Below are 17,193 nucleotides of genomic sequence, written 5' to 3'. Positions count from 1 at the left end.
TTGAAGAACAATAAAGAACAGTTCCCTTAGTAACAAGCAATCCACAGTGCAGACAACAAGTGCGTGTGTAAATTCTCCCCCTTCTTGGAGGCGAAATGCCTCGCAAACACTATAGGACCTGGCTACAAAGCCACAAAGATGTCCAATTGAGACATCTTCCTTGAATTGAAGGATGAAATGTAACATTTTAAAATTAATAATTTGGAATGCATTGGCGATGTAGCCGTCACTGTGTCGGCACAGCCAACCATGAACACGAGCCGTGGAGTAATCTCTGAGGACGACTTCTTGGACCGTAGTAACGAAGAACTGCTTGGAGGTTTCCAGGAGCAAAATGTGATCAAGGTAGAAAGAATCCTAATGCACAGGAAGAATGAACAACTTCCAACAAAGGACAGTGTACTAACCTTTGGTACTTGCCTATTACATTGGATGCAGGCTATATCAAAGTACGTGTTAGGCCGTACATCCCAAATCCTCCACTGTGCTTTAAGTGCCAGAGGTATGGGCACGGATCTCAGACATGCCAAGGAAGGCCGACTTGCGCGAAATGCAGCTCGAACGATCATCCGTCAGGCACTCGCGACTTATCTCCACATTGCGAGAACTGTCATGGAAGCCATCCAGGCTACTCCAGGACATGCCCTAAATAGAAGAAAAAAATAAATAATTCCGCTAAAAGTCAAAGCAAATATAACATTTCACGAAGCAAGGAAATGTCTTTCATACTTAGATCAAACGAGCTATTCCGAGGTGGCGCGACGGGGGGAGCGTCACGAACGCCTCGTGAGTCTACCGCGGTCACTGACAGTGGTCCGGTGATCACTCCGCCTGCCTCCTTGGTGGCAGCAGCAAGTGCTGCTCCATCATCATCGAACGTGGGTCTGCAGACTTCAATTCCGCAGGTTCCAAAGCTTAACCAAACTCCACGGCCTGGGACGCAAGTCTCAGTGCCTAGTTCACGATCCTCCAGTGCCTCCGAGAAGGTTGTGGAGCTCGATCAAAAATCCCTGGCGTCATCGATGGCGAAAGATCAGCGCTTTCCCAAGCGCGCTAGAAGATATAAAATGACTGTAGCTGCTCAAAGAAATGGACCGCTAACTTAAACGGTTACCGTCTTAGTATACATACTATCCATGTTTAACACGAGCTCTTGAACACACACAACAAAAATCTTCCTCGACATGACTACACGAATAATTGGAATGCCAGGTGCCTATTTATGACATCTAGATGATGTCAAAGGTCTAGTAGAGTAATATCAGCCATGAATGTTCTTTGTTCAAGAAACTAACTTCTTCGGTAGCATATTACATCCATTGGAAATGAAAACACTGAAGTATTTGATGTATCTGTGCTTGCTACGTATGGGGGAAATGATTACGTGTGTCGTTCTCACGATACCTTCGGTAGGAACATTGTGCAATTCGAACGCGAGTCAAATATTAAAGGACTTCATAGAAACATTGCAGGCAATCTCGAACCCGGAAGTTGTTCATTGCATTCGATGTGGAGGACTTCATTTATTTCCACATACACTTGTCAGAATTGAAGCGAATTGTTCGCCTTTGCACCATTCCCTATGGTGGAGCCTCGAATCGCTAATTGCAATGGTTTATACCGACAAAGGGGCTCTAGTGCAGTGAGAGAAAAATATCATCGTGTTTAGATCTGCAAATTCCTTATTTAACCACCCTTACCAGGCATTTCTTCTCCGTTCGAGTCGGAAGAAATACCAAAACCACGCTTTACATACTACATACGTGACATACTACATCACGTATAGCCTATGTGCGATAGGTACGGGTCTTCTTATTTTCAAGTTTAGCCACACAGACCGTCAAAGGCAGCAGTGTTCAATTTACGCAAACTAGAGCCACAATCGAGCGCCAAGATTAAATGCTTCAAGTTAGCGCTAAGGTTCAGAATGACGCCTTATCATTAACGCAAGATTTTGTTTGTCAACCTCTCAATTAAGATTTGTTTTTCTCCTTTCGTAACAAAAGTAGGCAATTTTGAGCTCCTTTGTCCGTGTCCTTGCAGGAATACTCCTGGGACCGGAGGAACGGAACAGCGAGAGTTGTGTGGTGCCTGTGGCAACGTTTCGAGCAGAGCGGACGCCTTACACGGGCATGCCAAGGAACCCACGAATGACACAGCCCAGATTTGCAAAGCCTGTGATCAATCGTCTGTGAAGATGTCTAAGTCTGTCGAACATTGCCACAACCTCACTGGCAAAAAACACAAATGCGAAGCCTGTGGCAAACAGTTCCGATGGGCCAGTTACCTAGCTAAACATCAGCTTACGCACACAGACGAGAGACGCTACAAATGCGAAATATGTGAAAAAATGTTCCGGCAGGCTGGTCATCTAAGAAACCACAGGCGCACGCATACAGATGAGAAACCCTACCTTTGCATAACATGCGGAAGAACGTACAAGTGGTCGTCCGATCTCCGTAAACATGAGCGCACTCACGCAGAGGCGAACCGCCATACATGCCAAAAATGTGCTAAATCATTTGAAAACAAATATAACCTCCTGAGACATGTAGGCACGCAATGTGGAAACAGCGCTTTTGTTTGCGAAATCTGTGATCGATTCTTTATGAGAAATTCGGCTCTTCTTCGTCACCGCCGAACAAAGCACGCGGATGAAACACCGTATGAGTGTACGCAGTGCGGATGTCGATTTGCAGACCAAGAAACACGCGATAGGCATGTGTGCCAGAAGGAACGCAGGATGTGAACGATGCCGTCAGGTTTTTCGAAATTGCGCGACAAGACCTCGTCCCCAGAAGTATTTGGGGTGCTTCGATGTCGAAAGATACTGGAGGTCCTGGCCAGCGCTCAGTCTCATGGATTATCTTCTTGGTGAAGGTTGCTTTATCAAACTCACTTCCAGACAAACGCTAATTGGCTGCAAGATAGTCCTTTGTGTAATTAGATGCTGAAATGTCCACAAAAGATCACTCACCCCCGTTTGGTTTGAGAAACGTCTTGTGCAGATCTTTTGACAGTGTACCAGTTAAGATTTGATGAACCATATTCGTATTAATATTGCAGCGTAAACAGAATTGAATATCTCTCATTAGGAAGCATTTGAGGAAGGAGGTACTGTATTCTTGTGAACTAAAAAGTCATTTCTGCCATTAATCGAGGGCCAGAGGCAAAATTGCCTTCGAGAGAAAGCAGATGCAGATGCAATTGCGAGAATGCTTAACTACATCGTACGCGTATGAAAAGCATCTGCTTGGGAAAGTTTGTTCAATGCATTGACCGTTCTTTGGCGCCTGTATTCATACCGAAAATGTTTTTTCTATGCCATAAAATAGGCCGATGACGATAGTGCGACAGTACTAGACTCAGATCATTTGGAAATTCATTATATGACATGATCTCTCCCAAGGAAAATTTTGTTGTTTTATTGTGGCAGGACTTCTGATGTTTAATGGACAGCTTTTTATCCACTCGTTAGTCATATGTTTTGACTCGGACTGCTCTCTAGTAGCAGCTCTATAATCTTTTTAGCCTGATGGGACAGAAGTTTCTGTACGAAAATGACAATAAATGCTTGACATGACAAGTAAGATTTCATATATGTTTACACGCTTACTTGTTATATTTTTCCTGTGAACGCATCTTTCCGGCTAACAAATGTTAGGTTACCGTTCAGTGCATTACGCGCCTGCGTGTATCAGAACCTTCTAGATCTGTCTCGCCAATCATTTCTTTCTTTGCTGTGGTCGAACCTTTCATAACCCAACTGCATGCTCAATACCAATACAAATGTGCATTCGTGAAGGCTTGCAAGCACCAATGATTACGCTACAATCTTCAACGAATGATGCATGAATATCCGACAAACGTTCAACGCCAATCACTGATTCGGCGATTGAGGTCTACGCTCGTCACTATCTTCCTGCCCGAAAGTAACTCGTTTTGTGACTTCCCGTTCCCCGATAAGGGTTAGTTGCGTGACTGAAGTTTCTTGCTAGTGCATTGTTCCGTGTCACTAAAACGTGGCATGTTGTAGAGATGCTTGTTGTGACCGGATACACCGAGCAAGCCATGAAAACAACGTACACATTGTCATCGGCTACTGAGCTTGCCACAACATACAACTTCCGCATGCGTACGCTCATGTGGCCGAGAATACCAGGAACGTCATGGCCCAATCAGCAGTCCCAATGACAATCCTTGAGTCGCCACCAACGATCACGCTGCAACAGCCAATGGAGCCACCGTTCATCCACAGATCATCGTTTAAGATCCGGAAAGCTGACTGCAAACCGAAGCATAAATCGCCACATATAACATATTAAAGTGCGACGAGCTGCGTCAGGACTATTTCTCATTAAAAGACACTGCTAGGACGTGGTTTCAAAAAACGAGCCTCCGGCATAACAGCATTTTACTTGCACAGCGGCGAATGAACACCTTTGCTGTACTTTAGTACTGTAATTGTGCCACTGGCAATGTAAGCACTAGTTACTTGCACCTGTGGTACAGCAGCAGCATAGACCATGAAAGGCCCAGCACAAGCCGCACTCGCAAGCCGGAATCAACAGCCATTTTAGAATATGGCGCCCCCTAAGCCCACGTTAAGAAAAGATTCATTGCAAAGCAACTTGAAGACTACAGGGAATACTACCCGTGGAACAATTAAGCTTGTACGCAGTATTTTTCTGTTGAGTGCTTGCACTGACGCCTGAAACTGCCACTGCAACAGCAATTAGGAGGATTCGGTTGGCGGAATTGGCATTAGCATAAGTAATAGTTGCAAGAATGAGTTTGGACACCATCAGTGTAAAAAAAAAAATTTAGGCAGCATATTGCACTCCTGTCAGACGTGAAGGCAGACTTTCAGATTGGTTACCTGGTTACTCACTCCCCCTTATAGAATATACCAAGATAGTTACCACCAAGACGTTCACCTAAAGGAATACGCACTAAATGAAACAGAGGATGTGTAAGTTTACCGAGGCAATGTAGCGTGGGTACGCAGGCAGTAAGCAAAGCGGTCGAAATTAGTCCGTGCTTCCACACTACAGCGTACTTAATAATCAGATCGTGGCTTTGTTACATAAAACACCAGAAATAAGTTTTTTAGTTTTTAATACTTTTACCGCCACCAAGCATTTCAAAGGCCATAAGAGGAAAACTACTAGGTAGCCGTAATGTAACCACTTACTGAGCCGCAGGTATCTCAATAAGGAAACATGAAATATGTCCAAATGTCAAGGAAAGTACTGCGTAATCCAATGATTCGGTTTTTTCTTATAAATGAACCATTCCCGTCGATGATGACCTTAAAGTACATATTCTTTTAAATTTAACCTGCTGTGCTTCCGCATGGGATTGAGGGGGAGTTCCCACTTTGATTATTGCGTAGCTATGATATCTTAAATGCTAGGCGTACTGCACCAGCGAGTCTCCCACCGATAATACGGCAACTTGCACTGCTTGTGCATAATGGCAGCATCCAGACCAGACCGGGCGACCCACTTTGGCCTTAAACTGCCCTTGCTTCTTTCTTTCTACTGAGAGGGCAATAAATAAATGATAAAAGTAACGTCAATACGCTTGCTCCGACTTCGCCTCTGTTCAAGAACTTCACAACAAGACGTGGCTTTAAGCAATTATCAGTGCAAGACTTCACAACAAGAGCGAAAGGACAGGAAAACAAAGCAGTAAAAGGTGATATGTGAAGCATATTTCTAGCAGTAAAGCCTTGCCGAGGACACATGCTCTGGGCTATGCTTTACGCATGCGCGCGCGCATTCTCGATTGTTTCATTGATACACTTCGTCATACGGCCCTGATTGCCAGTCCGGTTGACGTTCACGCGATATTATAAAATTGCACAAGTGTGCCCTATACATGAAGTCGTCGTGAGTAAGTGCTGCTCGTAATAAATGAACAATAAGCAAGAACTTCGTTAGGCATCTAATGTGCTTGTTACTGGATATAATTGCAAATATATTGGGCCAGCTGTTCCGCACAGGAAACCCGACATGTCATTTTTCACTTCGAGCACTTTCGTGGTAATGCTTGTGGGTTGAGAGAAAACTTGATAATCTTCAGTAGAATCCAATGGTTCACAATCTTGATCGGGCTCGGCTTCCTCATCGCCACGAAGCTCTTGTATGAATTCCACAACGTTGCAGAAACAAAAGGCACCGCTTACGGACGCAGAACAGTAAAGTTTCCTTACCACTAAAAGCTTCTTGCCGTGCGCAATGAGCATGCAAGAATGAAGTGCGAGGTCATTCTACATACAAGGATAGCGCCCACGCTTCACTGCTGGGAGTAAAGCCAGCTGCAATCCGCTCCCAGCGTTGACTTTGCTCTGCAAGTGCAAATGTAAAGTTAATCTATGAACAAACTCTGTTTCAAGCTGGAGTATTACCAATATCTGCCAATTTCAGGCTCGCCCATTAAATTTTTCAAGATCTTCAGGTTTCGCCTTAACATCAGCCGCGCATAAACCTCTGTACTCACGAGATACATCTTTTAAGCACGAAACGCCGTTTGACGTCTCGGAAACAAATGAACCCAATTCAATAACGCATCAATAATAAAGTTGAAATGTACAGCGTATGTATAGTCTTTATTTATTTTATTATATTTCAAAGAACAACCACTTTGCGGAAGGCAGATAAGTGTGGAGGAAAGCAGGGTAGGTAGGTAATTGTCCGGGGCTCTTTCAATAAAAGGACAATCATTGCGCCACCGATGACCAACTCACACATCTTTCATCAAGCGCAAAGCTGGGTTCTACATTTGACCTTGATGCAAAAGAAATTTGACCGGGGTCACAGGCGTGCTTCTATCGTTCTAGAGGCACCCATGTCTGCGAAACGTAGGATGTGTGCATTACATGCAAGTTTTTACGCTTCGTAAAACCTATGCGACGTTGTACGGACTTCATGATGGGGGAACGGCGAACAGATGTGAAAATTTTATTTTTCTGGTACCAGTATTATAATAGCTTTAACAATAACGGTGTGCTGAATACATAAAAAACACTATATTGTTGTAAAAGGCTGATGCTTCGCATCACGTTGATTCCCAGGGTGCGTTGTATTTCCACGACGTTTTTTGGTGTTAAAAAATTTTTATAAATTTGCAGGCGACGCTGGATGCGTCCTTGACATCACCATAGGCACCCGGAACTCTGCCAATAGCACAAATGTACTACAAAGAGAACCTTTCCGGGTTTCTCGCAATGAGAGATTTGCAGTAGATGAAGCATTGTTTTTTTTTTCATCATGGCCGATAATAGGAATTTTACATGTACAGGTGGCTGACAATTTTCTCATTCATGAACTTTTCACCGCTTTACGGGTTGCACTAATTTTTCTTAAGCCGGACTTTGCCCTAGCAATTTCGAAAGTAAAACATGCACTTTAACTCAGCACTACCTTAGCGAGAGGAAATGATGTTCCACAAAGCTTTCGCTTTTATTGAGCAAAATAGTCAGAATAAGCAGCCAATACCAGCGCCGGGGTAGCATCAAGGCTGTAAGAAAACTTATTGCTTCCCATTCTTGTTTCTCGATCAGCATCTCTGTTTCAGGGCATAAAGACAAGACAGAAACCGGAAGCACCAGTTTCATACTTCCGGTCTGGAGCAGCAGTGGAGGCTTCGATTACGTAGTGGCTATTACGAGTCAAACTGGCACTGAGGAAGCATCGGGCACTTCGGGAAACGACGCTAGGTGAGCAATTTTTTGTAAGAATTTTTTTATTCCTGAATTCCTCCAAGAATTACTCTTGCACTGATGCACTTCAGCGAGGGATGGAAGTTCCGGTGACCTAAATGCCAAATATAAGCAGCTGTTCAGATAATTTAGTGTCGGCGCAAACAAAAAGCTTTAGCTCAGGATCTAGTGCCCAAGTACATTGGAAGGGAGGGATGAATGTGCTTGACAACAGCATGTAAGGATACTGAAGCTTGCGGTATTGACATAAATGTGATATTACCGAAACTGAAGGAATTGTCAGTTTGTCATGTACTTAAAAAAGCTTTGAGAAACTAAATAAACAAAATTATTTCAGGACAACATTCATTTGGGCTAGATGGTGCATACTTGAATTTGGAAAGAACAGCGCCAACTAAGATGATCACGAGAGGGAGAACAACACTGGACAAGGTCCAATCCTGTGCCCTGGCGCTTGTCCTGTGTCGTTCTCCCTCTCGTGGTCGTCTTAGTAGGCGCTGTCCCTTCCTAATTTAAACAAAACTCCATCTTTGTTATTCAACAATGAAAGCTATACCACGATTTAATAAACTGCACCAAATAACGAGAGCAAAGTACAGAAAATTCATGTATTATACAGCATTGTGACATCTGCTCTTTTATGAGTAGATTATCGCCAATGCTGGCACACATTGTTACGATTTCAAGCTGGCTGCCAATAGATATAAAGAAAGTTGCCCACTTGGGATTCTCCAAGACATGCAGCTAAGACAACTGCGATATATATTTTTCCGGTATGTAACTGTTAATTCTGTGCTTCAACTGTTTTTAAAATTAGCGATTTCATCATTTTTCGCACTCGTAAACCTAAACTCAAGTTATGATGGATATATTTGCTGATAATTACCTGGTTCAAGCAAACTAAGTTTGATTGGTTGATAGCTGTAATTTCTTTAATAAATGATCCTGTCTCGATACCGTATAAGGTGGAATGATTAGAAACGATGTACGAGGTAACGCCACGACTCGAACCAAACCATAGCATTGCATGAGTCTTGTGAAAAACCGCAACAAGAATAACAAGTACACAAGTAAATAGCACATTACTTGGATTCTATTTAAAGAGAGCAACACGCTGGAGACAGGACATACACTCGGTGCACACCTCTGCTCCACATCCCGTTGTTTGTTTGTTTTTTTCTTCTATAAACGGAAGAAAGTGTGTCGTATCAGCAATGTCCTAACTCAACGCTTGCAGCGTTTGTTAACTCATCGAGAAAAATGCTGTTGGCCACGGAAACAAAAGTGAGAGAAATACAGGTTAATTATATTGCATCAACGAAGATTGCAATGTGCGTTGTAATGCATATTTGCACAATGAAACGATAGGAATCAAAAAAGAGAAACTTCTTCGGCAGCATATTTCATCAATTGTGCGTGAAAATACCGAAGTATTTGGCGTATTTCTGCTGGCTGCGATTGGAGGATATATGTGCGCGTTGGCACCTCGATGCCTTCGGCAGGACCAGTGCGCATTTAGAATTCGAGTCGAATTTTAAGACATCCTACAAATACTGCAGGAAAATATGAGCCTGGAAGTTATTCTTCGTAATCGACATGTAGGGCTTAAATTCAGACGTATGATGTCCGGTAGGGAGTCAGTCCACCTATACTTGTTAGAATCACGCAAATAGTTCACCTTTGTACCATTTCGAATTAATAATTTATCCGAACGCCTTAAGTGGCTCGTTGCAATGGCTCGTGCCCGCAGAAGTGGCAGTGAGAGAGAGATAACTTTATTGAAAAGGATGACCCAGTGGCCTGTGCATGGCTGCGGTTCAATGGTAGGGATCATGAAACAAAGAAATAGTAAAAGTTAAGTAATAACGAATGGGTAAGCGACAAAAACAAAGAAAAAATATCATCAGGAATGGCTCATACCCGCTTAAGCAAGCAAAGATGTAATCGCCGAATATGAACACCACAAACGAGGAAAAAAAATAGAACGAACAAACGAGGGAGCAAATGACGGAAAGAAAGAGCCAATGAAAAAAAAAAGAACAAAAGGACCTTCGGCTATTGCATTAGGTTCTCGGATATGACTTTGAGAAGGTCGATCTACAGTGCCAAACGTTTACTTCATACTGCGGGTCATCGTGTCTTGCAAGAAGTCTGACTCGTCCGATCGTGAAGCATTAGACATTAGCATGCGTGCAACAGGTTCTCATTTTGAGGTGCTGGAAGAGTGGAGCATGCTGCCGAACTTGTTTACTCTTAGCATACAAAGCGTCCTAAAAAATTCACCGACGAATACGATAGCCCATAATTCAATATTCAAACGCAGCTTTATAGGTGTTCTCATTTCGCGATACACTGATGTTGAGAGACATGTAGCAGAGGTCAAGTGCGATGGCTTCGTTGAATGACTGGTTGAAGGATCCAGCAAAATCGCTGGTCCTGCTTGCCTTCCATATAAGATACTATACAATTCGCGTCACGCAAGCAGAGTGCAAAACAATCGCAAGCCAAGATATACGCACAAAGCAAACAAAAAAAAGCGCCAGCGAGAGCAGACGCTAATTGACGATGATAAGAAACAAGTGTTCCGGCTGAGACCAGAGGCAAGTACGGAAGGAGCGGTGGGGCAGGTCCGCACGAAACCTGTTTCCCGCGCGTACGCCACTGAAGGGGTAGATCTCGTCCGTCTCCACTTCCCCATCGTTCAAGGCTCGCGTCTTTCACCTTTCGCTGTTGTGTTCGTTCACTCGGTTACGCCGCCCGCGCTCGCCGCAGGAGCGGGTCATCAAGAGCTGCCCTGTAAAACGCACACCTACTTTAGCTGATCCAAAAAGTCTTTTCAATGCCGAATCTCTCACTTCCGAGGGTACGTTTCTGGACTTTTGCCTGAACACTCCTTGTGAGCGCGTTGAAGACGCGGATGTATTTTTAATACATGGGACGGTTAGCTTTTTAACTAACCATCATTGACAGACATTTCTACTCACCGGTACCTCTTTCATGTAGGATATACGTGATGTCATAAATAAAGGAAGGCTTCTGTGTTGCTTGACACTCGAACGAAGATAGTTCTTAGTTTCAAGTTCAGGCATCACTGACAACCAAAAGCACCAGTGTTCAATTTCTGCCAAGCGAGATCCCAAATAGAGCGCTAAATATCAATGAAGAAACTTAGCGTTCGAATTGAGCGAGTCGCCTAACCATTAACCCGCGATTTAGTTTGTCAACCTCTACATAGGCAAAAGGTGTTTCTGTCCTACCATAACAAGAGGCGGCCATTTCGAGCTAATTTGCCGGTATCCTTGCAGGAATGCTACTGGAACCGGACGAATGGAACAGCAAGACACCTGCAGTGTCAGAGTATGCGATCAATCGTCTGCCAAGAAGTCGAAACAAAAATGTGAAAGATGTGGTAAATTTTTAACAAGGGATGTCAATCTATCTGCACATTACCGCACGCATACTGGCGAGAAACCATACAAATGTAACATATGTGCGAGGTCATTCGCGGACAGGTCGAATTTCCATAATCATCAACGGATTCACCCAGGTTTGAAGCCCCATATCTGCCAAATCTGTGCTAAACCATTCAAAAACACAACACATCTTAAAACTCATCTCAAGTCACACAGTAACGACAGGCCTTTCGTTTACGACATATGTAGTCTCTCATTTAAGCAGAGTGCACATCTCCGAAGACACCGTAAAACAGTTCACCACTGTAAAATGCCGTAAGAGTACAAGCAGTGTGGATTTAGGTTCGCAAAGAAAGAAAACCTCGATGCACATATGTGCCAGAATAATAGGTGCCTATTGTGTGGATGTTCGTCTAGAGATGCATTTCAACTGATTGCACATCTGGAGACGCATATGGGTGGGCACTCACAACAGTGTGACTAGTACGCAAGTGCAGGAAATCGCCCACATGTTTTGCATAAGAACGTGACCATCAACCCGTGCAGGAAGAAATAACCGCTGATATTCTCTCGAGCTTCTTTTGACGTTTAAACTGCTGAGTGAAACGCAAGAAGTAAAGGATGCCGCTTGATTTTTCAAAATTACGAGACAGAACGTCGTCTCGAACAAGATTTGGATACTTGAATGTCGAACTGTACTGCAGGTCCTGGCTACAGCTCACTGTTTGCAGAACTATGTTGTTCGCCAATGTAGCATTAGCACTCATTTCTCGACAAACCCTAATGGGCTGCGAGTTCGTGTTTTGTGTGTGTATAAGGTTCAAATGTTCGCCCAAGATCCTATACACCTCATTTAGTTCTGCAAGCGGTCTGACAGTGCACTAGTAAACTAGCTTTACGTAACCATCCTTTTAATTATTCTGCAGTGTGAATAGAAGGGAACACCTCTCATTAGGAACCGTTTAAAAAATAGGTACTGTTTTCTTGTAAAAAAAATGCCTGCCAATATTTGAGGTCTATAGGTCTTGCTGCCTCCCAGAGACAGCTTTTATGACAACATATAAACATAAACAGAGGGCAGCTTATTTTCCTTACAAATTGTTAATGCACGTCATGTTCTGGTTCTCTCTTTGGGTCTTTTATTCATACGGAATATTTTCGCTGTTTATCATGCTGTTCACAGCAGTGAGATTGTATTAAACTGTAGAATGTTTTACGAATGGGAATGTTTTAGTGGTTGTTTTAAAGCACTTTCTTATACACTCGGAAGTCGTCTCTTTTCGCTTTTACTCCACTCTAGGTACAGCTGTAGAGTCTTTTAGTCTGATTTCACAAACGTATCCCTGTGACGGAGGTGCAGTATTTAGTTACATTATTGACACGCGTAGTTGTATGTCTTCTTGCTATGAGCGCGTTTGACCGGCTAACACATCTTAAGTTACTTCTCATTGCATGACGCGCCTGCATGTATCAGAACAGTTTCGAAAATTGTCGTCGATTCTATCTTTTTTTCTCTTCATTGTTGTCCAACATTTTGTTATCAAATTGCACGTGCAACGCGAATACATGTGTGCATTCTGGAAGGCACACGAGCACCAACGATTCCACTGGAATCTGATACGAACAATGTGTCGATAGGCGACGGTACTTAATTGTAGCCGGCTTGAGCTTTGAAATTGGTTGCTTTCTTAGATCAAGACACGTCGACGCAAGGGCGATGAGAAAATATTGCCATGTTCAGTGCAAAGTCAGCGGTTTAGTGCTCAGGATAAGATTTTTCAGAACATGAAGCGAACGTATACGTACAGACAAAAATATTTTCCATTGATGTATACTTCTTGCAATGCACACATGCGATGGAGTGCTATAGGTTGAAGTCCCGGGAAGAATTCCGGATGGCACCACCGTATTTAGATGAAAGCGCACTGTAAAAATGCTCTTGTTTACTTGCACTTAGGGGCTCCCCACAGAACCTCGATGGTGAAAACTTTTGCGCAGTCCGCCTGAATTTGGTAAACGTTTTATCAGGCCATGGTTCTTGCACAAAAACCTCGGAATTAGTTCTAACCGCGGCGAACAATTGGTATGCCGAACCATAAGTGTTTTCTGGACAACTCGTCAAAGTGCGCAGTAATACTGTCATTTGCCAATTAACAAAAGAATGGGAGAAAGTTGGTACTGACCGCCTAAAGCATTACTTTACTAAAAAGTAAACCCCGTGCATGAAAAGCTTCTACTTGTTTTAAAACGATTGTTCTTCCCGTTGCATGTGTTCCTTAAAGGCAATAAATGCGCATTAGAGGAAAGCATACTTTTGCCGCTTGGAGTTGTGTGGCCAAAGAAGGTATATGTTTCTGTTTTATTGTTTTTGACAACCTAAATTTATATTACTTAGTTCAGATTTTTTTTACATATAGCAAACTGGGGTGAATTAGTACCACAGCGATAAAGAAGTGGGAAGTTATGGTATTCTACGGTACCCGTTATCATTTGTGAACGAAAGCAGTTGCACGTCGCATTTCAGCTATATTCTTGCTAACATTTGCATCAGTCTTAGGATATTTTTCAAGCGTTCTCAGAAGAATCTTTGTCCTTCTAAGAATTCTTATATAGGCTCCAGCGAGTGACATAGAAGCAAACTTTGCATCGCTTGAAAACAAACATTGAAAAACTGCATTCTAATTCATCTATATTTCATTCGAACTCGTCATTTTGTTCGTAAGTATTCAAAATAATACTTGGCTGAGAGGCAGAAACCTGCTTGTATTCCTCAGAGCTAGTCAATTAAGCCTATAACTTCAAATATCACCTGAAATTTGATATATTCCTCATAGCTGCCTGATCCATGAGTCATGCTTGTATTTGGCATGACGACGCCACATTCACCACGGCGTTGCCGAAACACATCAGGGAGCCACAAATACTAATTATTCTAACATTAGCGCTGGTTTGCATCGTAATATCAGACATCATCTGCACAGTGTCATTGTAATACTTCAACCTGTTTCACTGACGCAGAAACCCTTTGAGAGATCTTATTCAGAAGTTATTCTTAGGATTCTGACACTGCAGCAAATGCCGCAAACATTTTGCATAGCAAACTACATATGACACGTTGTAAGTACTTCAACAGGTAAACTGACAGTATTTGTGCAAGCCAAGGCGCCGTTTCGTCTAAGTTGAATGAGTGCTCTCCACCATGTATTGCCCCGAGTGTGCCGTTCATATTAGGCCAGCCAGCATAGTAGGTATTTATTGAGAACGAACCGTTGCGAGTAGTGCATTTACAAAACAGGACTTTGCTTTTTCTGAACCTTGGTTGTATAAAAGATAATTTCATCTTTATTTGTCACAGCTTGTAACTGTCTGTCCACTACTTCATTATTTGTAGGATTTCTGATGACACCTTGCAGCGCATGCCGATGACCGACGAGACTTGCAACGTCGACGGTATGTAGGCGATTGTCACTCGCCTTTACCACAAATATGGCAGATGGCTCCTACGGTTACCGTGAATGCGGTACACTTATAGTGAACAAAGATGCACTTTACCAGCGCCACCAAAGTGGTTTCCGCATCAGCCAGCTGATAACTGTCCTTACTAAGAAATTTTTGTTTTATCTTATATACGCAAATTCATGCGTCGCCTATGCAGTAGAAGTTTTTGAAAGAATTTGTTCTTTAATAGGTGGGCTGGTAAAGCATGCCCCTAGATAAGGGCAGAAGCCGAGAATGTTCATTCCATATAATGATTAATTCACTCGTAAATTGAATCATCGCCTGACCATTGGTCCACAATTTAATTTACCAAACAGAATCTCAGTGCGTTTGACCTGCTGGCAACTCGTTAATGTCTCCCTTATACCTATCAAGCTGGATGACAAAGCAAGTGCTTTGAGACGAATGCCGAGTGTGATGTGCAATTAGTCCGGCATTTCAGATGTCTATGCTGTGGGACGTTACGGTGCTCTACCGTTTTAGGCAGAGTTTCAGAAATGTTCACCAATAGCATGTTACGAGCAGAAGACATATCCCGCTGCTGCCGAATGCAGAAGTTACACCACAGAATTCGGGGCACCAGAAAACAGCCTATATTCGAGCTCTTCATTCTTTATGCCAAGAAAGCCAACCTACAGGCGCAGCATAAACAACATAAAAAAATTATTGCAAATATACCGCAAGGACAAAAAAAGTATTGGTGAGTTTGTGCTCTGTTGCCATAAATTTTTACCAAATGTGCCAACGAGCCGCTTCTGAAACTTAAACATTATTCGTATTGAATTAGCAACAATCAAAGTAGCCAACGATTTCCAATGAGGGTGCCATTACTTCCAAATTGAAATGCTTTGTTAACTAGAAAACTTACGTCATGCTGAAACACCGGCTTTCTGCTGAATTCAATTTTTTGTAAGGTGATTAGCCTTCCTTGGATGCGTCAAGCATTATTCGTTCTGCCCGTATCTACGCAACCTCTTTCGCAGGCCCGGCGAACGTCGCGACTTTAGCGGCAGGACTAAGTTGAGAATGCCACACAATAAAAAATGCGTTCCTTAAATTACGTCTATGATATCGCAGTGTATTTCATTCGAAGTCAAAGATAAAACTCTTATCTTTAGTTCCGGTGGTTGGGAATCCGCGTATAATGTTTGCTGTGGCATACCAAGGCATAAACACCAAGGCATGTGGGTGTAGCAGTGCAGTCCACGTTCTTAGCCTACTTCTCCCCTTCATATTTTAAGTAAAGGTGTAATTGACAATGCGGCGTGTCCCTACAGTTCTTATGCTATTTGTACTGGCGTCGATGATCACCCTGGGGAGGTTTCTACCGTAACCACTGCCTTTGAGCACGTCTCGCGTTTTCCTTTTCCTTTAATGTCACGCAATTTCTGCGTACTAAAGGAAAATGTGCCCCTGCGTACAATCCTTGCAGCGCTATTCACACAGTCAACACTTTTAACGTACTTTACGCTTTCCGTTGCACCTTTGAGTGGCATTTCCACGTGAAATTGTACTTCCGCATTTCTTTCTAGGCTAATGTACTGTCTGCAACACGAATCTTACATATGCGCATTGAGCAAATCTTTCTGAAAGTTGTCCTATAGTGTATTGATAGCCTACGCGGGAACACTGGCGAGGACAGCCGTTTTCGCGCTCTTAAATAGATTCTAAACATGCATTGCTTACAGCCGTTGCATAAGAAATTCAGCTACAGGAGTAAATAAATGGGTATCGGAAAATCGGTATCTGAAAGGCGAGTAAGTCTTGGATGGCGCACCTATCTTTAATAAAAGGACAATCAACTAAGGGCATACGTTGAAAAGCTAAAATACCTCGGTAGAAATGCGTCCTCTCAGTGTGTCGTTTCCTTCGTCGGGCTATGCTGCTGCTCGTAATAGTTTAACAATAAGCAAGAACTTCTTGAGGCATGTAATGTGCTTATTACTTGATAATACAGAATATAATACGGCAAGGGTATTACGCCCAAGAGAACGACGTCTTTTTTCAATTTGAGCACTGTCGTATTTTGCCCATTGTTTGAGATAAAACGTGATGAGCTTCAGAAGAATTCAACACTGCACAATCTTGATCGTGTTTGGCTTCCCCATCAGCACGAAGCTCTGGCATGCCTTCAAGACATATTTGCAGAAAGAAAAACCACTGCGTATGGAAGCACAGCAGTAAAGTTGTCCTACCACTAAAAGCTTCTTGCCAAGTGCCTTAAGCACGAAATATTCATTTCCCATGAATTGCCCCTGCACTATGGCAAATGAACATCTTTAATATATTTTTATGCCATACAGATGCCGCTGACAATGACAGAACAAGTTGCCCGCCCCTGGGGCCCACCAGGAACATCGATAACGTAAGGCCCAGCAGAAGCCGCGCTGTCATGGAGGACGCATCAGCCAGTTTTGACGACGGTGCCACGTAAGTTCTCATTTAGAAACGTTCCATTACAAGGGAAGTCAGAGACGACAGGGATGGATACCAGTGTAACAATCATGCCCATACTCGGTAATTTCTCCTTGGGGTGGGGCTCGCTCTGATGGCTGA

The 17,193-nt window shown here is 43.1% G+C and overlaps 1 protein-coding gene and 1 long non-coding RNA gene across 14 annotated transcripts in view; both read left to right on the top strand.

The window, feature by feature from the left end:
• The window catches only part of LOC135921394 (sericin 1-like), a 189,994-nt gene that overhangs the window by 98,263 nt on the left and 74,538 nt on the right, over positions 1–17,193 (top strand). The window contains exon 12 of one of the 13 annotated variants that reach the window (XM_070526106.1): positions 2,044–3,586. The exons of the other annotated variants lie outside the window; for them this stretch is intronic. Coding sequence (XP_070382207.1) covers positions 2,044–2,749 — 706 coding nt within the window. The 3' untranslated portion in view covers positions 2,750–3,586. Of the gene's footprint in view, positions 1–2,043; positions 3,587–17,193 lie in introns of those variants that run through there. 13 annotated transcript variants of the gene reach the window in all.
• On the top strand, positions 7,707–17,061 carry LOC139050046 (uncharacterized). The gene is made up of 3 exons (XR_011508746.1): positions 7,707–7,723; positions 14,531–14,589; positions 16,941–17,061. It is a non-coding gene; the product is annotated as an uncharacterized lncRNA (long non-coding RNA).

The sequence above is a fragment of the Dermacentor albipictus genome, chromosome 9 (assembly GCF_038994185.2).
Source record: "Dermacentor albipictus isolate Rhodes 1998 colony chromosome 9, USDA_Dalb.pri_finalv2, whole genome shotgun sequence".
In the NCBI taxonomy this organism is placed as follows: domain Eukaryota; kingdom Metazoa; phylum Arthropoda; class Arachnida; order Ixodida; family Ixodidae; genus Dermacentor; species Dermacentor albipictus.
Note: the sequence above shows the minus strand (reverse complement) of the source record. Positions and strands in the feature narration are given on the sequence as shown.